Source organism: Arachis hypogaea, chromosome 12 (genome assembly GCF_003086295.3).
Source record: "Arachis hypogaea cultivar Tifrunner chromosome 12, arahy.Tifrunner.gnm2.J5K5, whole genome shotgun sequence".
Classification (NCBI taxonomy): domain Eukaryota; kingdom Viridiplantae; phylum Streptophyta; class Magnoliopsida; order Fabales; family Fabaceae; genus Arachis; species Arachis hypogaea.
This window is the reverse complement of record NC_092047.1, coordinates 112,715,400-112,735,128: the sequence shown is the minus strand read 5'-3', so window position 1 is coordinate 112,735,128 and position 19,729 is coordinate 112,715,400. Positions and strand designations below refer to the sequence as shown.

The window sequence follows — 19,729 nt, the reverse complement described above, 5'->3', positions numbered from 1 at the left end:
TAATCATGTACAACAAAAATAATAATACTAACTACCCAAAAAAAAAATTATAAATTCTTTGATAATAATAAAAAAATTTGCATATTAAAAACTGTTTAAATGTGCAATAATATATTCTTTTAAATAAATTTATATTTCGTACCATTTTTGCACCTTAAATAAAAAATATATAATATTTCACATACTCATTTTATAAACCATCAAATTTATGTCATTTATTTTTTTTTAAAGATAAATGTTATTTTATTAATATAAAATAAAAGTGTTTCTATAAGGAAGTACAAAAGAATTGGGTATTCCCATTTATCACCAATTGTGACTGAAAGACTAAGAGCTTAAAGAAGAGTAAAGTAAGAGTAAAGAAAATTATCAGCATCTATCAGGTATGGCTCACGAGTTCACGCATTAAATTGCTGGCTTCTTTCACTATCTCTGGTGCCGGGCTTATTACCTTCTCAAAAACACACCGATTCCTCGCTTTCCAAGTGCTCCAACACAGCGCCGCTATGAGGAGGGTCTTTTGTCTACCGTCGAATTGAGCCGCTGCCCAGGATAAGACTTTTTGCCACCAATTGAAAAAGGTCTCTTCTTCTCTCATCCATAGGTCAGGGGTTATTAAGCTTAGACTCCATATTATTGAAGACAGGGGGCATTAGAACAAAGCATGAGAAATTGATTCAGCCTTCAACATGCATCTTGGACAAGTGGCAGGAGTGGATGCGAACCGGCTGTGAACTTGTTGCAACACCGGAAGCTTTTCATGAAGACTTTTTCATAGAAAAATCTTAATTTCATGTGGTAATTTCAACTCCCAAATGCTATTCCAGACTCTGTTGTGTATGTTCTGGGGTCTCAATGAAGTAGGAGAATGAAAGAATCCATAAACAATTTTGTATCCTGACCCAACTTCATATATACCATATTTTGTCCAGCACCAATTAACTTCATCCTCCTCTTCTGTTGGTTTGATTGAAAAAATTTTATTGCATATATCAATTGAAAAAATTGACTCAATCAGATTTCTATTCCAACTTCTATCAGGATTTAGTAACGCACTAACGTAATACACTTGCAGATTTGACAGGATTGTGAGTGCATTTTGAGGGACATTAAGGGGCACTGGTGGTGGGAGCCAGGGGTCATGGAAGATGCGAACATTAGTGCCAGAGCCTATTTTCCATACCAAGCCTTTCTCGATCACCATGCGCCTTCAAGAACACTTCTCCAACCCCACGATGGTACGCTTCCTATCTCTGCATGTAGGAAATCTGTATATCTGAAATATTTAGCTTTGAGCATTCTTGATAGAGTAGAATTAGGGTATTTCATTAGGCGCCAACATTGCTTGCCTAATAAAGCCAAATTTTGCGCCCTTAGGTCCTTGATTCCCAGCCCTCCATCTTTCTTCGGTCTCGTCATTGTGTCCTATTTAATCCAAACCATTCTTCGTTCTGCACCTTTTTGACCCACCAAAATTGCGAGAGCATGCTATGAATCTCAGTCAACAGCGTGTCTGGGAGCTTGAAACAAGAGAGTGTATAAATAGGAATCGCCTCCCCCACCGCTCTCAATAGCGTGTGCCTACCACCTGATGACAATAGACTTCTTTTCCAACCCATAATCTTCTTTTGAACTTTATCCTTGATAGCTCCAAAGGTTGCTTTCTTTGATTTTTGAACTACAGAGGGCAGTCCCAGGTATTTGTCTTGTGCTCCAATATGTTCAATATTTAGTGTCTGAGCAACTGCTAGTCTTGTGTTCTGAGGTGTGTTGTGACTGAAAAAGATAGCCGACTTATTCAAATTGACTTTTTGCCCACTGAAACCCTCATAGATCTCTAGCAATTCTAGAATACTTTGGCTTGTATTAGGTGCGCTCTTGCAAAAAGGATTGAATCATCAGCAAACAAAAGGTGATTAACTGTTTGGCATCTCCGACTAACTTGAACTCCTTGAATTAATCTGTTTTGCTCTGCCTTGTGTAGCAAGAAGGAAAGCCCTTCTGCACAAAAAAGAAAGAGATATGGAGATAGGGGGTCACCCTGTCGGATGCCCCTATTTGGCCTAAAATAGCTAAAAAGTTGACCTTCCACAATGACAGAGTAAGAAACAGTCGTTACCAATTCCTTAGTCCAGTTAATCCACTTAGCATCAAAGCCCAGCTTATCCATAATATACCATAAAAAATTCCATTCAACCCTATCATAAGCCTTGCTCATGTCTAGATTAATAGCCATCTCATGCTCTGCCCCACTTCTCTTATTTTTCAAATAGTGTATACATTCGTGGGCAATTAGAATATTATCTGAAATGAGTCTACCTTTGAGAAACGCACTCTGATTTGGGCTTATAATTTTATTCATAATACCTTGTAATCGGTGCACCATAACTTTAGAAATAATTTTATACATAGCTGAAGACAAACTGATTGGTCGTACCTGAGTCATATCACTGGCATCTGGCACCTTTGGAATTAAACAAATTTGAGTATGATTGAAGTTTTTTAGAATTCTGCCACTGTGAAAGAAACTTCTCACTGCCTTAAAAACGTCACCTCCAACTATATCCCAGAAAAAGTGAAAAAACTTAGCTGTAAACCCATCATCACCAGGAGCACTCTGAGTATGAACACTAAATATAGCTCTTTTGACTTCGTCCATAGTTACTGGCCTTTGGATCCTACGGTTCATGGAAGCTGTAACCTTAGGCTCCAAATCCTCTAAGTATGGATTCGGATCAGCCGAACAAGAAGAAGTAAAAATATCGCAAAAGTAGTCTTCAGCTACCTTTGCAATATCCTCAAGTTTCGATGCAATCTCATTGTCCCTCCCCACTAATCTCCAAATTCTGTTCCTTCGCATCCTTGATTGAAATTTCTGGTGAAAGAATCTAGTGTTCTGATCTCCTTCTTTTAGCCACTTGACTCTAGATTTTTCTCGCCAATAGCTCTCTTCTTTCAAATATGCCAGCTGTAACTTCTCCTCCAAACAGGTAACCTCCTCTCCCCTATTGATTCCAGCCACCCGCAACTCCTCTAGTTTAGCTTGAAGGTCCTCAATTTCTTTCTGGGAGTTTGCTTTGTGAGTTTTCTGCCATTGAACTAGTCTATGTCTACAAACTTTCAACTTTTGGCCCAAGGAGAACATAGCCGAGCCTACAACTTCCATTCTCCACACTTCACTGACAATTCTTATGACATCCTCTTCTCCACACCAACGTTCCTGGTATTTAAACCGCCTTTTACTATGCCAGCATTGAGGTTCAGTTTCCATCAAAATTGGAGCATGATCCGAGCCTGACTTTGTGAGCCTGTGCACCACTGCATTCGGAAACTTCAACTTCCATTCTATCCCAACTAAATAGAGGTCAAGCCTCTCCTTCACCAAATCCTCTCCTTGTCTTCGATTTGTCCACGTGAAAGGGCGCCCCACCATTCCAATATCCACTAATTAGTTACTATCAATAAAATTGGTGAATGTTGCAATGGTGGTTGCTGACTTTTGGCCTCCACCCTCCTTTTCCGCTTGACTTGTTATAGCATTAAAATCGCCTGCTATTACCACTTTTCCTTCCAGGTGTTGGCTCATTGTTGTAAGCTCCTCAAACTGCAAGGATCGAATTTGTTCCGAACAACTCAAATGGACACCAATGAACGCCCATACCTCACTGCTTCCGACTTCCTTAATTTCGGCTGCCACAAAGAATTCTCCACTACTAATAATTTGAACACTGATGCTATCCTTCCAAGCTAGCACAAGTCCTCCTGCCACTCCTGTTGGGTTAACAATATGCCAGTTTTCGTAGCCGCATACCCAAAATTTTGCTTCCACCTGTCGAGATTGGTTCTTTGTTTCACTTATAAACACAATCTCGGGGGAGTGGGATTTACAGATCCCTTTTAAGGTGTGAATTGTCAGGGGTCTCCCCAAACCCCAAAAATTCCAAACTATAGTTCTCATGGTGCCTTGGGTACCATTTGTATGCTGGCGCCCTCCACCATCTGTTCAACTGCATTTTCATCCTCTATTCTTGCTTTCTTTGTAGATCCTTCAGCTATACTACTCATCAACCTTTTTTTTTTGGTTCACTTTTAGTATCTGACTTTGCAGCACCTTGTCTTGCTAACCTTTTCCACTTTCTACCTTTCTCTGTGGTGAGACACTGCCCAATAGCGAATTGTATAAGCTGTCCTTCATCCTCCTTGGTATTGGACTGACCAGCTATGATAATCTCCATGCATTCTGTTCTAGAATTGGCTGATTGAGGTGACTCAGGTGCTGCCCTGTTACCAGTGTCTTGTGGTTTCAAACTTTGTTTCCCTTCTTGCATTGACATCCCTGCAAATTCTTCCAATAAGCAGTTTAAGACCGGTTTTTTCTTACGTTGAGTGGCCTTATTCTGGTTTTTGGTTGAGTTTTTGAATGTTCTTTCTCCTTCAGAGTAGATTCGCGTTCCCACTTGGCTGGCTTTAACCCATTCGCCAATGTCATCCTCTTTTACCATATCACTCTCTGTGTCCTTCGGCAGAACTTTCCAAGTCTCTCATAGCGTAGTACCACTTCTACCTCCTTTTTATTAGGTCCTGCCACTATTAACTGATCTCTCACTTGCCTGGTAGCATCAATATTGATTTTGGTCTTCACAATCCTAGTTTCTCTGCCTCGCATCTGAAATTTACCTACCTCCAACACTGTGCCCAGTTTCTCTCCCAATTTACGTCCAACTTCGAGGGTTTTAAACGATTATGGCAAGCCCCAAAATTGAACCCAAACTGAAAAATTGGAAATAATCTCTTCATCACAGTTCTGATCTTCCTTCCATCTCTTGACATGGAGCACATAATCTTTGAATAGCCATGGAGAACCACGTTCAATACGCACGACATCCACTTCTTTATTAAAAAAGAATTGGAAGGAATTATCCCCTTTGTCACTCACGCTAAATCCTTCCGGGTTTCCCCATATAGCCTTTAAAGCATTCCCCATGGTTCCAATTGAGAAGGTTTTGGAAGCAAAGAGTCTGCCATAGAGACTATTGGAGCAAGCGTTAATACCTTCTGATATGTCTGCCTCTTTTAGTTGAATCACATTCCTACCTCCTTTCCGGTTGTCTTCCTCGGTCCGATCTTCATCCCTCGTTGTCTCAGCCATGCAGATTACGTAGACTTGTATTGAGATTTAATTGACGTTGGCAATGTAGCATTGACGACAGTAGGAACTCCGTTAAAAAACCCTAACAGAGCACTAAAAAACCCTAACAGAGCACTTGTTGTTACAAATTTATGTCATTTATTACGTATTGATAATATTGTTGGATCATGGATGCCTAAAATGCATAGCATGAATGGAGAAAAGAAACATTTTTTTCTCCCTTTATTTATTTATTTTTCGTTTTGACATCATGATGTGGGGTTAACTTGACCCAGATGACTCCGCAGATTTTTTGGGTTGATGCTTATAACTTTTTTTTTTTTTTTTTTGGTAATTGTGAGAATACTATGCGTTAAATTGATAGTTTGGCAATGTAAAATAATTTCAAAATTAACGAACGAGATCATTTTTTTTGGTATTTCGAAGGAGATAATTTAAAATATTGTTTGGACCCCCACCGTTTTTTTTACATAATTCATACTTAACGAACGAGATAATAATTAAAAGAATTGGACTACCATAATCCCAAAAAGCTATTGGATTTCAGGCCTTATAAAGTTTTGAACATTTTCAACGGATAATGAGTTAATGGGTTGGCTTAAAATGTATTTGAACTATTATTTGGTCTCATGGAATTTTATAAATGGTGGAGTCATTTTCGACTTAATAGCAGCTTAATTTTCCCTTAGAAAAAAAAAGGCTTAATCATTTTAGTAATCATCACATCTATATATTTTTCAATTTCTTAAACTTTTGAATATATTTGTGGTTATTCCATAGACATAAATCTAATCAATTTTGTTTGGAAACACTAACATTAGAAATGAGTTTCATCAATTTTGGTTAACAAAAACACTTGTTTAACATTCTACCAACTATTTTATGTGTCATAGATAAACTTATATCCATTCAAAAATAACACTTTCTTTTCGCCTATGTCACCATGATTACATGTATCGGAAAATAATAGATCTTAGTATTTTCTCGATTAATCTTATAAAGTGTGCTACTATATCATACCGTAGAAGATTTTCACTCACATGTCTATTACCTATTCCACAGTTGCATTGGATTCGCATTGGCTCCCATGCCAAAGGAGCTACCGAAGAAAACAAGAAAGAACCAAAAGCCATAATGTATAGTCTATCAATTAATGCTTCCTTATGAATAGTCATGATAAGATGGTTTGTTAAGAACAAAGTACAAATTTTCTATTAGCCTCAATGAATTTCGTTAACATGATGACGTTAATATTCTCACTTTATTTTGTTAAGTGACTTTGGTTAAAGTGGTTAAAAGTTATAAGAATAAGCCTCACGATTGAACGTTAGACTAAATGACGAAAAAGCACATATCATAAAGTGAAAGTGTAAGTGGACATACATTTCCCATAATTGGCGACCTTCTCAGAAACTAAACAGATAATTAAGTCCTAAACATCGTAAAAATATTATGCGTATAAAAAAAAATAGTCATCATCTATAAAATATGGACACTTCATTAAGTTGTCGTGTATGTGTCGGATACATTTCGAATACGATACACGTGTGTTGTCTAATCGTGTCTTAATAAAAAAATCTTTCCGTTTGGACACATCTAAATACCATTACGTGTCAACGTGTCTAACCTTATTCTTAACATGTATTCTTAAAATAAATTTAGAAATAGTATATATTATTATTTATTAAAATAAAAAATATTTTAAATACTTTATATAATTAAAATAAAAATTAAAAATAATTAAAAAATTAATTTATATTTTAATATCAATAAAATATCAAAATATTATTATGATTTATCTAAAAAATACTTTATATTTTATATATATACGTGTCCTCGTATCTTATAAAATTTTAAAATTTGTGTGTTGACGTGTCCTATGTTGATGCATCGTAGGTCATCATATATCAAAAATATTATTTATACATTAAAATTAATTATTAAAATTAGTTTCTATATATTTGTGTATAAATATATATAGTTTAAATTGTCTTTAATATATATTTTATATTTTAATATATATTTTATATTAATAACTAATTTTAATAATTAATTTTAATATATATCTAATATAATTAATTTGTATGTAAATATATATGTTTTTAGTTTATTTTTAATTATATTTTATATCCACATTTAATGGCTAAAAAATTTTGATGTGGGAGTAAAATAAGTGATATATTTTAATATGGTAATTTTTGGTGTTTTTTAAAATTGTGGGAGTACACAAATCGGACCCTCCGATTTGTGTTTAAAAAAGTGAAAAAAATTTAGAGTACACAAATCGGAGGGTTCGATTTGTGTTAAAAATTTGAAAAAATTCAAAGTACATAAATCGGACCATGCGAGTTGTTTGATTTTAAAATTTTGCTTAAGAAATCGCATGGTCCGACTTGTGGTTGAGCAAATATGAATTTCCGAAACTAGAAAACGGACCCTCCGAGTTGTTTGTTGTTATCAATTTTTTCATGAAATAGAATATACAACGCAACTCGAACCCTCCGAGTTGTTCCATTTATACCACATGGCTGTAAAGCACCTGTATTCCCCATGTTCGAATTTAACACCACTTTTACTTCCATAATCAAATTAAAAAACCACAGTTAATTTTATAATTAATTTTTTTTGTACAGCATAGCACCGGTGAAACATTATCAGTTAGAGCTAATAATAAACATGATGCACCTAACTCTCGATTTTAAGGCACCATTGGCCCACGCGAGATGACAGACATAGATAGAATTGCAACTATTTCTGTGCATAATCATCATCTGTTTCATGGTAAAGAATTGTCTATAAAAAATTGAAAGTTAGATCAGCTTTAATAGCTAGTAATAATACTGAAACAAAATAACTATATTTACGAAATTGTTAACGGTACTTAACAAGGTTACTTAAAATGGATATTTTAAAAAATAATAAACGTAAAGCATTAAAATATTAATTTTTTGTGTTTTCAATAAACTTTTTTATATTCAATATTTGGAGAACAGTTATTAGCTAAATTCATACGAAGAATAAAAAGAGTTATGACTAAACAGAGTCCACAACCAATTTTTTTTAAAGGAATCTTATTATGATCAAAAGAAATATACAAATATATAGGAAAACAAGACTTGAGATCCCCTTTAGAAGAACAAAATCAACCAAGAGATCAATAGAGGAGAGAGACAGAAATAAAATAATCTAGCAATGGTTAGGGTCAGCCACTATACAATACAAGCATATAGAATTCACAACCCACTAATTATTTTTGAAAATAATACTAGAAAAATAATATCTAAAATTATCTTATATAATATAACATTCATAATTTTATATATATAATATTTATAATTATATATTTATTATAATTAAAATTATATATTATTCTAATAATAATTAATAAATATTAAATAAAATAATTTTAAACTATTTGTAATAATTTTTTATTGTCACTAAGATAGTATTGTTATTTCTGATTACAGTACATTAATAATAATATATTGGAAGTTTGAAGTTTCCTATCTTACAGATAGATATCTATCTGAGGCCTTAAATCACATGATATGAGACAGTGACAGAGTGAGGAAGTGAGGACAGCCAAATTCAGAAATAGAATAAACTAGTATCACATGCAAAACTTCCTTAAATTTTATACAAGAACAAGAAATTGGTCTCTAATGTGACATTGTTTATAGATGTTGAATATTTAAAAAGGGGTGTAATCTGTTTCCTTATATAGAGCCAGCTATTTTTAATTCATTGTGTTTTTAATTCAGAAATAGAATTTATTGTATTCTATATGGTTCTAGTTAATGAATTCTTTTTTAACCATTCATTTGATATTGTTTTTATTTATTTTTTTCCCCTTTCTAATGCCTGATTAGAAACGGTGAGATCTCATTTTAGGTGTACATGTGAACAAATATCTAGTTAGAAGAATAGACCAAATCAAATGAAACATAAAGTGATGGTTAGAAATAGAAAAAAAATCTAAGAAAACTTTGAAAAAGATCATCAAGAGAAATCTAAATATAAATGAACTTATTATAAATATAATACACGATAAAATTTAATAGCGTCGTTAGCATTAACCTTCCTTTTTCTTTTTTCGTCTTTATCATTTATATCAAAACTTTATTACTAATAGTCCAACTAATCCAACTTGAAAATTTGTAGCATATTCTATTCCGACATGAGTTTCTTCTCTCCCAAGACATTAACTCCATAACTCGAAACATTGAGAATGGGTCAAGTTTCTATAATCCTTCCTATTTAAAAATCAATTCTTTTTTATTTGTTCCAAGGGGCTTAAAGCTAAAATGCCAAAGCATGCATGTCATAGGTCCACTAACGATAAAATGATTTTATGATTCTCATCTCGTTATCAGAGAGACAGTGCACTCTCCACTTAGCACAAAGTAACATCATAATCACTTATAAAAAGGGAATAATGGGGCCAACATTTGTTCCCCCTCTCAACTGAAACTTATGCTAATTACAAAAACAATGGCATAGTCTGTACATAACTTTAACAAATTAGACCAACTAAAAAAAAGAAGAAGAATATGATCACGAAATTCTTAATATTTAGAGTCAGAAGAAGGCACTTGGCATATACATATTCATATATGCTTTAAAAAGTGCCAAATTGCTTCAAAGTAAAAATTAGTGTTCCCATTTAGACCAAGTGCCACAAATTTGTCTAATTTTGTGTCCAGTTAAAAATTGAAAACAATGGAAACAAATAGAGACACAACTGTTTATGTATCCATTGTCTCTATTTCTATATTTAGCTGCCAAAAACAACCCTAATATGTGATTGAAATCATGAACTCAAAAAGTTAATTAAGATTAAAAAGGAAGAACATGGTAAGAAGAAACAGTCCTATAAGGGAAATACTTGATTTATCACTATTTTTCTCTTTTTTGTTTTGTTTTGTTTTGTTTAACATTAGTTTCTACAAATGATGAATAAAATTAGAATTGGACCTACAACAAATACACTCTTACAAGTTAATGAACAATACACTCTCTTAATAGAACTCACCGAGCCTTCTTCCTGGACTTGAAGAGAAAATTTGAGGGCGGCGACGGCGAGAACTCGAATGGCAAGTGAGGCGTGTCAGCCTCGCCGGAGAGCATCCCCACAATCTCCTTCATGGACGGCCTCTTCGCAGGCGATCTCTGGAGGCACAACAAGGCAATTGTGATGCAGAGCAAAGCTTGTTCCTTGTCCAATGAAAGAATGTTAGTGTCAACAAGATCCAATAGCCTGCCATTGTGAGCAAGTTGCCTAGCCCATGAAATCAAATTAGCCCTCTCGAATTCCGAGATCGGCGATGCTGTCACTTGAAGGGGTCTCCTCCCAGCAACCAAAACCAAAAGAAGAACACCAAAACTATATACATCACATTTCTCAGATAATTGGCCACCACCACCATATTCAGGAGCAATATAACACACAGTCCCCCTCATGCTTGGAGTGCTGCTGATTCCACCACTCTTCGGTATGTCACCACTCACCTATGTTGCACAAATACAAATACTAAGTATTAAGTACGAAGAATTTAATTTCGGTGCACTTTAAGTGGGCATCTAATAACATAACGATACGTCAGTAAAAATAACTACCTTTCACATTCATGGCGTGAATGGTTATCTAAAAGAATAGACATGATTACATGATCAATGTTAGTGCATCAAAACTAAACTCTAAAATACAACCCGGTACTATACATAATTATGGCAGTCGCATATTTGAGTAAAAAATTGAAGTATTTGTGCACTGTCACGGAACTCACCCAATCTTGGCTATTCCTTCTGCCATTGTTGTTTCGGATTAGTTCACCACTCAAACCATCAAGCCACCAATCAATGCTCCCTCTGCTGGTCTTGTTTTTCCTCTTCCTCTTCTGATCCTGAACCACCACCAAGTCCTCATCTTTGTTCTGCCACCAAGCTTCACCACCATTGTTATCAAGGCTCCTCTTCTTCTTCTTGCTCTTCTTCGCCAGCTCCTCACAGAACTCCTCCTTCCACCACTCCCTCGGCTTCCGATTCTTCTCCTTCTTCTGCTGCGGCTGATTCTTCACCTTCTCCTCATCCAATGAAGCCCACCAATCCAACCTATTTTGCACAAATAGGAATACAATACAAGCATTGAATACAATCAAACTTAAAAGTTTAAGATAGCAATATTTGATTCAGATATAGATACAGATAAAATCCAATACATTAGTAAAAATTGAAGTAGTTGTGCATTATAGGATCGAACCTCTTTCTCTGCTTTTTCTTCTTGTTCTTATTCTTGTTTTTGGCCTCCGAATCCAATCCTTCAACACCACCATTATTCTCTGCATCACAACCTGTGCTACTTGGAGAAGCAACCCATTCATTCTTGGGCCTTTCTTTCTTTATCTCACTACCAATCCATTCCATAACATAATCCTTAACCCTCCCTGACTCTGACCCTCCACCATTGTCCTGTTTCCACCACCAATCCCTGCCGGAACCACCGCCATTACCGCCACCCTTCCTCCTCTGATTCCCACTCTCCACACTCACCCCATCAAACAACCCATCCGACAAGACGCTACCTTTCTCCAACCCCACCTCCGGCGAAGTCCCCGCCGCCGCCGGAGACGCATCTGAATCCAAAACCCTCCCCGCCGCAAAACTCTCCGGCGACCTCTCCAAATCAAATCCAGCAGTAGTCCCAGTCGCCACACTCTCCACCACCGAACCACGATCGCACTCTTCATCACCACCGCCGCCCCCACCACAATCACCACCGTGAACTTCCTCCTCCACCACCACAACCCCAACCTCCTCCTTCACCCTGGCAAGCCCAAAATCCCCAATTTTAGCCCTAAACTCAGAATCCAGCAAAATATTACTCGGCTTGATGTCACCGTGAATCACCGGAGGGTCACAACAATGGTGTAAGTACTCCAACCCTTTGGCCACCGAAACTACAACGTCGAATCGGGTTTTCCAGTTCATAAGCTCGGGACACTTGCGATCCAAAAGCGCGTCTTGGAGGCTTCGATTCTTCATTAGCTCATAGACGAGTATGAGTTTGCGGTTTCTTCTGTCGGAAGAGAAACCCAAGAGAGAGAGAATGAAAGGTGAGTTGAGATTCGAACAGAGAGAGAGTTCGTTGTGGAACTCGCGTTCGCCTTGGAGGGAGCCCGGCGAGTCCATGAGCTTCAGTGCCACGGTTTCGCCGGAAGGGAGGGTGGCTCTGTGGACGGAGCCGAAGCCGCCGTGGCCGAGTTTGGTGGACGGGGAGAAGGAGTTTGTCGCGCGGCGGAGGAGCGTGTAGGAGTAGCGGCGGTGGTTGTTGTGGTGGTGGTGGTGGTGGGGAAAGGGGGTGGTGCGGTGGAGGGAGAGTTTCCGGTAGAGGAAGGTGAGGAGGGTGAAGAGGAGAGAGAGGAGGAGGAGGATGGTGAGGGAGAGGGATCCGATGAGAATGATTCTTTGGTTGTGGTGGTGGTGGTTGTGTTGGAGGGGTGGCGCCGCCGTGGAGAGTGGTTGTTGTTGTTGTGGCAGTGGTGGTGGACGGGAGGGCATTTTGGTAAAATAGGCGGAGAGATGCGTTAACCATTCATGTGTGTAAAAGAGTTGAGAGTGTGAGAGTGTGAGTGATGAAATGAAAGTGAGAGAGGGTAAGTGCAACTTTTATGATATCATGAGCCTAGTTGTTTGCGTTCTTTTTGGGGCCAACCAATCTGGAAATAATTAGATAACTCAATCAAAATTATTTATATATTTACACATTCAAGTCTATTAGACTATTAGTGTAGAGTGCTTGTTGCTTTTTTGTTTTTTTTCCTATAATAGGATCGAGCTTTCAAAGTTTCCCTATTCCAACATAAAGGGAAAAAAAAAAAAGAATAATAATATTTTAGTGAAAATTTCAAACACTTATATACTTTTTTTTTTTAAGAAAGTGAACTCAACACATTAAAGTGGAGCAAACATGAACAAGATAACAACAGAGAAACCAAAATAAAGATACATAACTATGAGGTGGAATCCGTTGTCATCTCCGACATTATCATCAACAACCAAACGGATCAACGCCACACCATTCCTTATAACTCAAAAACGACTTATTCTTGATTCCATCAACACTTGTCTCCAATTTCTGGAAGATTCTGCTGTTCTATTCTAACCAAATGTTTCAGATAACCGCAAAGAATCTTATCTGCCACTTCTTTCTCTTAGAACTACCACCAGGCACTTCCATCAAACTCTCAAACAGTTCTTGACAGTCCTCGGAATAGCCCAAACTCTGTCTGCACCCGTCAACCAAGCGCACCATACCTGCCAAGTAAATTCACAGTCAAGAAATAAATGGTGCACAAATTCTATTTCTTTTTTACACAAAACACAAATCTTATCGCTATGTCGTATGATTCCTAGCCTACTCAGTCTCTCTTTAGTGTTGATCCTGCCTATTAGGACAAACCACGCAAAAAGCTCTACTCTTGGAGGAACCAATCCCCTCCAAATGGCACTAGTGAAGCTGTAGCTTGAGATGTCTTCTGGGAGAGTCTCTTTCTGCAGCACCTGCACAAAAGAATTAGTAGAATAGATACATATTTTATCAAATTTCTATACAATTGTATCCTCTCTACTAGTCGACATTCTTACTACTCGCAATCGGTCATGGAGTTGATTGAGCAACTCAAGTTCCCATTAGTATAACTCTCTCCTCTACTGAAAGTTCCACACCCATTCTATTCCATCCCAGAACCTACAATCCCCTACCATAGATCCTTGTTGATTTGAAACAGAGAAGAGTCTCGAAAAACTATCTTTCAACGGACCACCTTGTAGCCAATCATCCTCTCAGAAACGAATACGTCTGCCATTTTCCACCTCCATAGCCAAACCACTGATCATCATATCTCTCCCATGTGGCTCTTTAATATTAAGCTGACAAATATCTTTCCACGAGCCACCTCTTAAAGGTATTTAATGGCTGTTTTGACAACATTACAGAAGGGTTCAAGAGATTACAAGAACAGACAACCTTATTCCACAGCGGACAGTCTTCCTTCAAAAACCACCACCACCACTTGAACAGAAGCGCCGTATTTCTGATTAACGCATCCCCCACCCCCAAACCGCCTAACTTTTTCGGAGCTTGCACCATCTCCCATTTCACAAGTGGTATACCGTTTTTTTCATCTTCTTTACTCCACAAAAACTTTCTCTGTAGCCTGATTATCTTTTCTGCAACCGCTTTTGGCATTTTGTACAAGCTTAAGTAGTAAATCGGCAGACTATTTAGGACAAATTTTATGAGTACCAGCTTTGTTGAGGGACTTATCTTTCCACAAACTGAGCTTATCTTCCACCTTGTCTATGATCGGTTTCCATGTCTTTACCAACCGGGGGGTTTGCGCCTAACGAGATTCCTAAATACCTGACAGGTAAAGTAGTTTCGGCGCATCCCAACAAACCACACATATTCGTCACTCATTCCTGCTCACAGTTAACCGAAATCATATTTGACTTATCAAAGTTAATACTCAGGTCAGACATCCACTTGAAACAACGCAAAAGCCTCTTATAATTCAGTATTATTTCTGTATCCTGTGGGCAAAATAAAATTGTGTCATCCGCAAATTGGAGATACAACAATTCTATGTTGTCCCTACCCACCAACAGTGGAGAGATGCGCCCATTCCTGACTGCCTCACCCACCATCCTGTGCAAGACGTCGACAACCAGAACGAACAGAAAAGGAGACAGCGGATCTCCTTGTCTCAAACCTCTCTCCATCCTGAATGGCTTGGTTGGTGATCCATTAATCAACACCAACATAGATGCTGTGGTCACACATTCCTTCACCCATGCCCTTCATCTAAGACCAAAACCCATTTTTTGGAGCACCTCATCCACAAAGCTCCATCTCACTCTGTCGTAAGCTTTCTAAAAGTCTAGTTTGATAATTGCCGCCTGCTTCTTACGCAACTTCAACCATTGGACCGTCTCACAAGCAATGGGAGCACCATCATGTATTTTGCGACCCTTGATAAACGCAGACTGCGTCTCTCCCACTAAACCTGGCATTACTGACCGCATTATTCTCACTAAAACTTTGGATATCACCTTATAGACACAACCAACCATACTAATTGGCCTTAAGTCTTTAATTTTCTTAGCTCCCATAAATTTTGGAGCTAACGCCACCCATGTTACGTTAGCATCTGTTGGTAGCTTCGCACTTTGAAAAAACTCAAAACAGCTGCAGTAAACTCTTGGCCAATCTCACCCCAGTATTTCTTTATGAAATTCATATTGTAGCCATCGATACCTGGCGCTTTACTGACCCACAAAACAAAAAAATATCAATTATGTTAAATTAGCTCTCTAAATAAAATATATATTAAAATAAATTAAATAAATACACATATATATACATAATAATAAATTTGATAATTAATTTTTAGTATGTATATAATATTTTTATAATAATGATGGGTCAATATAAATTTAAATATGTCATTTTAATTTATTTATTATTGAATAATTTTTAACATTTCTTAGTGTAATTGGTATTTATTATGAATACAATATATGTAAATTCAATAAGAGACAAATATATTTAGAAATTAATAGATGGTAGTACTAAAAATTAGGATAAGTAACATATAAAGTTATTAAAATATTTATTATGCGATATTTGAACATATTATTATTTTAAAAGATTATAAATATATTGTTTATTATTTCATAGTATGAACACAAGTGTGAATTCTTTAACTTTTTTTACGTTGAGGCTAATAAATTGTGTATGTGGTGATGTGACCAGAATTAAACAGGCTAGTGGTTTTGTGAGTTATGATGAGTGCAGATGTTGTGTCCTCACTCCTCATGGCCTATTTTCAGGCTCGTAAAATAAAAAATTAAATGGCATTGTCATAAGTAACATGGGTCAATGTAAAATTAAAAACTTGCAAATAAAATTTTATTTGACCGAATTAATTAATTAATACAGTTAGAATTTAAAATTATAATTATTATACACATGAAAGATGAAATAAGTCTATCCATGATGTAAATGGAGTGAGACCCACCCTTTTCTCTCTCTCTCTCTCTCTCTTAAAAGTCAGGTTGTCCCAATTTATGTATTCCAACCGATTATAATAAGGTTGATGTTTACATTTATTTTATTTAAAAAAAAAAAAAAGAAATGCAACTAACGTTTAAGAGGTTGTGTTTAGAAATTAGAATAGACCATGGTGGGTGTATCCTTTTAAAGTAATGTTTTCTTCTATTTGGTTTTGGCTTGAGTTTTTAGTTTTTATTAGATGTAGTATCACATATTCAAAACTTGAGTAGAAGTTTAATCTTTAATAAAGATATTATTATGATTAGTTTTATATGAAAGTGAAATTATGTTAATTGCCATCATGATTAAATGTGAATAAATTTAATATATTAAACAAAAGAAATAGAAAGAAATTCTAAACGATGAATATTTAAATTTAGAGTATGAAAAACTTCAATAAAATGATTAGAATTAATTTAGTAGTCATGCATTTTTATATATTTATTTGAAAAAGGAGTTATATTGGAAGTAATTATTAAGGTGGAGATTCGCTTCACAAATTGATAGAAAAGAAAGAATTTAATTATCTCATTTGCAATTGGTAGATGATACCCTTTTTTTTTTTTTTGTGATGATGATATAGTAGAAGTAGTTTATGATATTATCCAAGGTTGTGAGAATCGAACCGGTCAATGAACCGGTGGAATAATTGGTTTATTGGTTTAATAGTTCGACCGGGGTTCAATCGAGATTCAACCGGTTTAATTAAATATAAAATAAAATTATTAAAAATTAAATATATAATTTCAAATATTTAAAAAAAACATAATTAATCATCAATAAAATTATTTCAAGAAATTTAACAAAACCACCACAGGTACTTCATGGCTGCAAAAAATTTAACAAAATAGCATCTCAAACACTGATCCCTTCTCTTCCTCAACTTCAACAAGCAAACAATAACCTCAGGTCCTCAGCAAACAATAGCAATTAGCATCAGCAACAAAATCATGAATAAATAACAAATAAATCAGAAACAACAAATAACAAATAAATCAAAATAACCTCAGAAAATCAAAATAAATGAAAATCATGAATCCAGCAAACAAATAAATCAGAAATTCATGAACAGAAAATCAGAAATAACAAATAAATTCATTCCAGCAAACAATAAACCAGCAAGCAGAGGAGGAAGGCGAAATTGCGAACAGAAGAGGCGAGGCTTACCGGCGGCGAGGAGGAAGGCGAGCAACGGCGACAACAAAGGAATCGACACCAGCGAACACAGAGAAGGCGAGCTTGGAGATGACAAGGACACGGTGGGGGCTTTCGCGGTGGGGCTGACGCGGTTGGGGCTGACTCGGTGGGGGCTGACGCGGTGGGGGCTGACGCCGTTGGGGCTGACGCTGTGGGGGCTAACGCGGTGGGGGCTGACGCAGTTGGGGCTGACGCGGTGGTGGCTGCGGATGCGGTGGCGGCGGGCTGCGATGGCTGCTCGATTGGTGGCTTGACTGCTTCTATGGTTCTCACTTCTCAGAGAAGAGAGGAGAGATTTGTGAAGAACTGAAGACTGAAGAAGAAGGTGGTTGCTCAATTTAGGGTTCAAGAGTGGCTGCTCAATTTACGCGTTTTCTCTTTCTTTTTTTTTTTCATAAAGCCAAAACGACGCCGTTTAGCATCTCAGCTTTCAAACCAAAAACCGTAAAAAATCGGACGGTTCTTTCGGTTCACCAGTTAACTGTCGGTTCGACTGGTTTTTTCACCAATTTTTGCCAGACGATTTTTTATGTTACTTGGATCGACTAGGTGATCGGTTCCCAGTTATTCCAGTTAAATTGGCCGGTCCGGTTCGATTTTCAGAACCATGATATTATCAGATGAAAGAATGATTACTTACCAATAAAGTATTTAAGATTTTTTTGGGGACTAATCCGAAGAGGGTGAATACTTGAAAATCGGTAATTAGAAAAAAAGGATAGATTAAAGGGTTAAAAGGGTGAATATTTGTCAAAGACTGAAAATTGTGTTAATTAAATCGGTTCTAATAAATAGTTTACCTATGCACTATTTGAGCCTTTTTAAGATCCCTAAAGATGTGGCTACAAAGATTGTATCCTTGCAATCAAGGTTCTTTTGAAAAAAGATGAAGGAAGAGGTTTGGGCTTGAGTTTTAAGGGTGCAGAATATATACTAAAAAATTTAAAGAATTTTTTTTATTGTTGGATGGATTTTAAAATAGTAAAATTAGAAAGAATGAATGAATGATATGTTTTTTTATTGTCGTTTAAAACGTATGGAAGACTTGAAATAACAAAATTTTCAATAATACTAATGTTATTTTGTTTGGAATAGAGAAAAAAAATCTTATTTTAGAAGAACAAATAACTAAATAATTGTGAATTAAAAAAATGCTAAATTTTAAGAGTGATTTGATTAATATGAGAATAATTACAAACATCATCAAACACATTAAAACATTGTCTATTTGTTTATTTTTATCTCTTGTTTAGTTGTGCTATCTTATTAGAATTTTGCTTTTAGAATTAATGTTATGTTTTATTCTTGAATAGATATTTTGTTAGGGATGATATTGTTTGTGTAATATTTTTGAGTTTGTTGTGATGACTCTTACATTCTTTTGTAGAAGTTTTGTGACCTGTAAAGTATACAAAAAATTATCTTCTAAAACCTCCTTCAAAGTAATAATTTTTATTTTTGTTACTTATAATAATAATAATAATAATAATAATAATAATAATAATAATAATAATAATAATAATTAAGTGTTTAATAAACAAAAAGAATTCAATTAATATATATTAAAAATATATTTTAAAATAATACTAATTTTTGTTAATAATAACAAAAAAAAATTAACTAATATATATTTTAAAGATACATAATAATTTTTTATTAGTAAAAATTTTAAATATTTTTATTTAATAAATATAAATAATTTGTTTATATTTTTAATAAAAAAAAATTTAATTTATAAATTTAATAAGTGTCTTATAAGTTTTAACGGAAAAATGCTGGTAGAGTTGTGAGCTGTAACTGTGGATGTTTCATGTTTCATTCGATTATCAAAGTGAAGTCAACGAGGAAATCCAATTGAAAGAGCGAGTGAATCTTGTTGGGACTTGGAACGTACATCACGCGCCTTGAACTGCGCGTGGAAGGCATTCCCATGTCACGTGCATCAATCTCTGGAACGTTTATCTTTGCAGATGCAGTCACCACTGCCATGCCACGTTAGTGGGTCCCACAAGTGTAAGTTTGTTAGTAGTAGTAATTTAATTTTGTAGTAATTTAATTTCTTATTTTTATACAAAGAAACCGAAAAAGTGATCACTTTTTAAGAAGGCAAAAGTGAAGTATTTTTATATAAGAGAATAAAAGGTTTATTTTTTTTTTGTAGTGTTATTTTTAATTTTTCTTTTAGATAATATATTTTGTATATAAAATTAAGTAAAATTAAACCACTATTTTAACTTTGTTTTTAGATTAATTTGATAATATATATTTTC

The 19,729-nt window shown here is 35.5% G+C and overlaps 3 protein-coding genes across 4 annotated transcripts; all 3 read right to left on the bottom strand.

Annotated features, from left to right (window-relative positions):
• Positions 1–1,415: 1,415 nt before the first annotated feature.
• Positions 1,416–3,433, bottom strand: LOC112730584 (uncharacterized). The gene is made up of 2 exons (XM_025780655.1): positions 2,438–3,433; positions 1,416–1,877 (listed from the first exon to the last, which is right to left on the bottom strand). The coding sequence occupies exons 1-2, from the start codon at positions 3,431–3,433 to the stop codon at positions 1,416–1,418; spliced, it is 1,458 nt and encodes a 485-aa protein (XP_025636440.1).
• Positions 3,434–4,741: 1,308 nt separating this feature from the next.
• On the bottom strand, positions 4,742–5,149 carry LOC112730583 (uncharacterized). Its single transcript, XM_025780654.1, has one exon. The coding sequence runs from the start codon at positions 5,147–5,149 to the stop codon at positions 4,742–4,744; it is 408 nt and encodes a 135-aa protein (XP_025636439.1).
• A 4,855-nt stretch (positions 5,150–10,004) lies between these two features.
• On the bottom strand, positions 10,005–17,806 carry LOC112728351 (receptor-like serine/threonine-protein kinase At2g45590). 2 transcript variants are annotated; one of them, XM_072209771.1, is made up of 6 exons: positions 17,430–17,806; positions 13,567–15,475; positions 13,160–13,462; positions 11,409–12,864; positions 10,936–11,260; positions 10,005–10,657 (listed from the first exon to the last, which is right to left on the bottom strand). In XM_072209771.1, the coding sequence occupies exons 4-6, from the start codon at positions 12,704–12,706 to the stop codon at positions 10,178–10,180; spliced, it is 2,103 nt and encodes a 700-aa protein (XP_072065872.1). In that variant the 5' UTR covers positions 12,707–12,864; positions 13,160–13,462; positions 13,567–15,475; positions 17,430–17,806; the 3' UTR covers positions 10,005–10,177. The 2 variants fall into 2 exon arrangements, with proteins under 2 accessions (XP_072065872.1, XP_025634225.1); XM_025778440.3 differs by having other exon boundaries at positions 13,160–15,475.
• Between the last annotated feature and the right edge of the window lie 1,923 nt (positions 17,807–19,729).

Coding starts and splice junctions, on each gene's coding strand:
- LOC112730584 (XM_025780655.1), bottom strand. CDS start 3,433: ATGGTGGGGCGCCCTTTCACGTGGACAAATCGAAGACAAGGAGAGGAT. Junction 1,878..2,437: donor ATGCCAGTGATATGACTCAG/GTACGACCAATC, acceptor CCTTTTTGCAAG/AGCGCACCTAATACAAGCCA.
- LOC112730583 (XM_025780654.1), bottom strand. CDS start 5,149: ATGGCTGAGACAACGAGGGATGAAGATCGGACCGAGGAAGACAACCGG.
- LOC112728351 (XM_025778440.3), bottom strand. CDS start 12,706: ATGCCCTCCCGTCCACCACCACTGCCACAACAACAACAACCACTCTCC. Junction 11,261..11,408: donor AAGAAAAAGCAGAGAAAGAG/GTTCGATCCTAT, acceptor TGTGCAAAATAG/GTTGGATTGGTGGGCTTCAT. Junction 10,658..10,935: donor GAAGGAATAGCCAAGATTGG/GTGAGTTCCGTG, acceptor TGTGCAACATAG/GTGAGTGGTGACATACCGAA.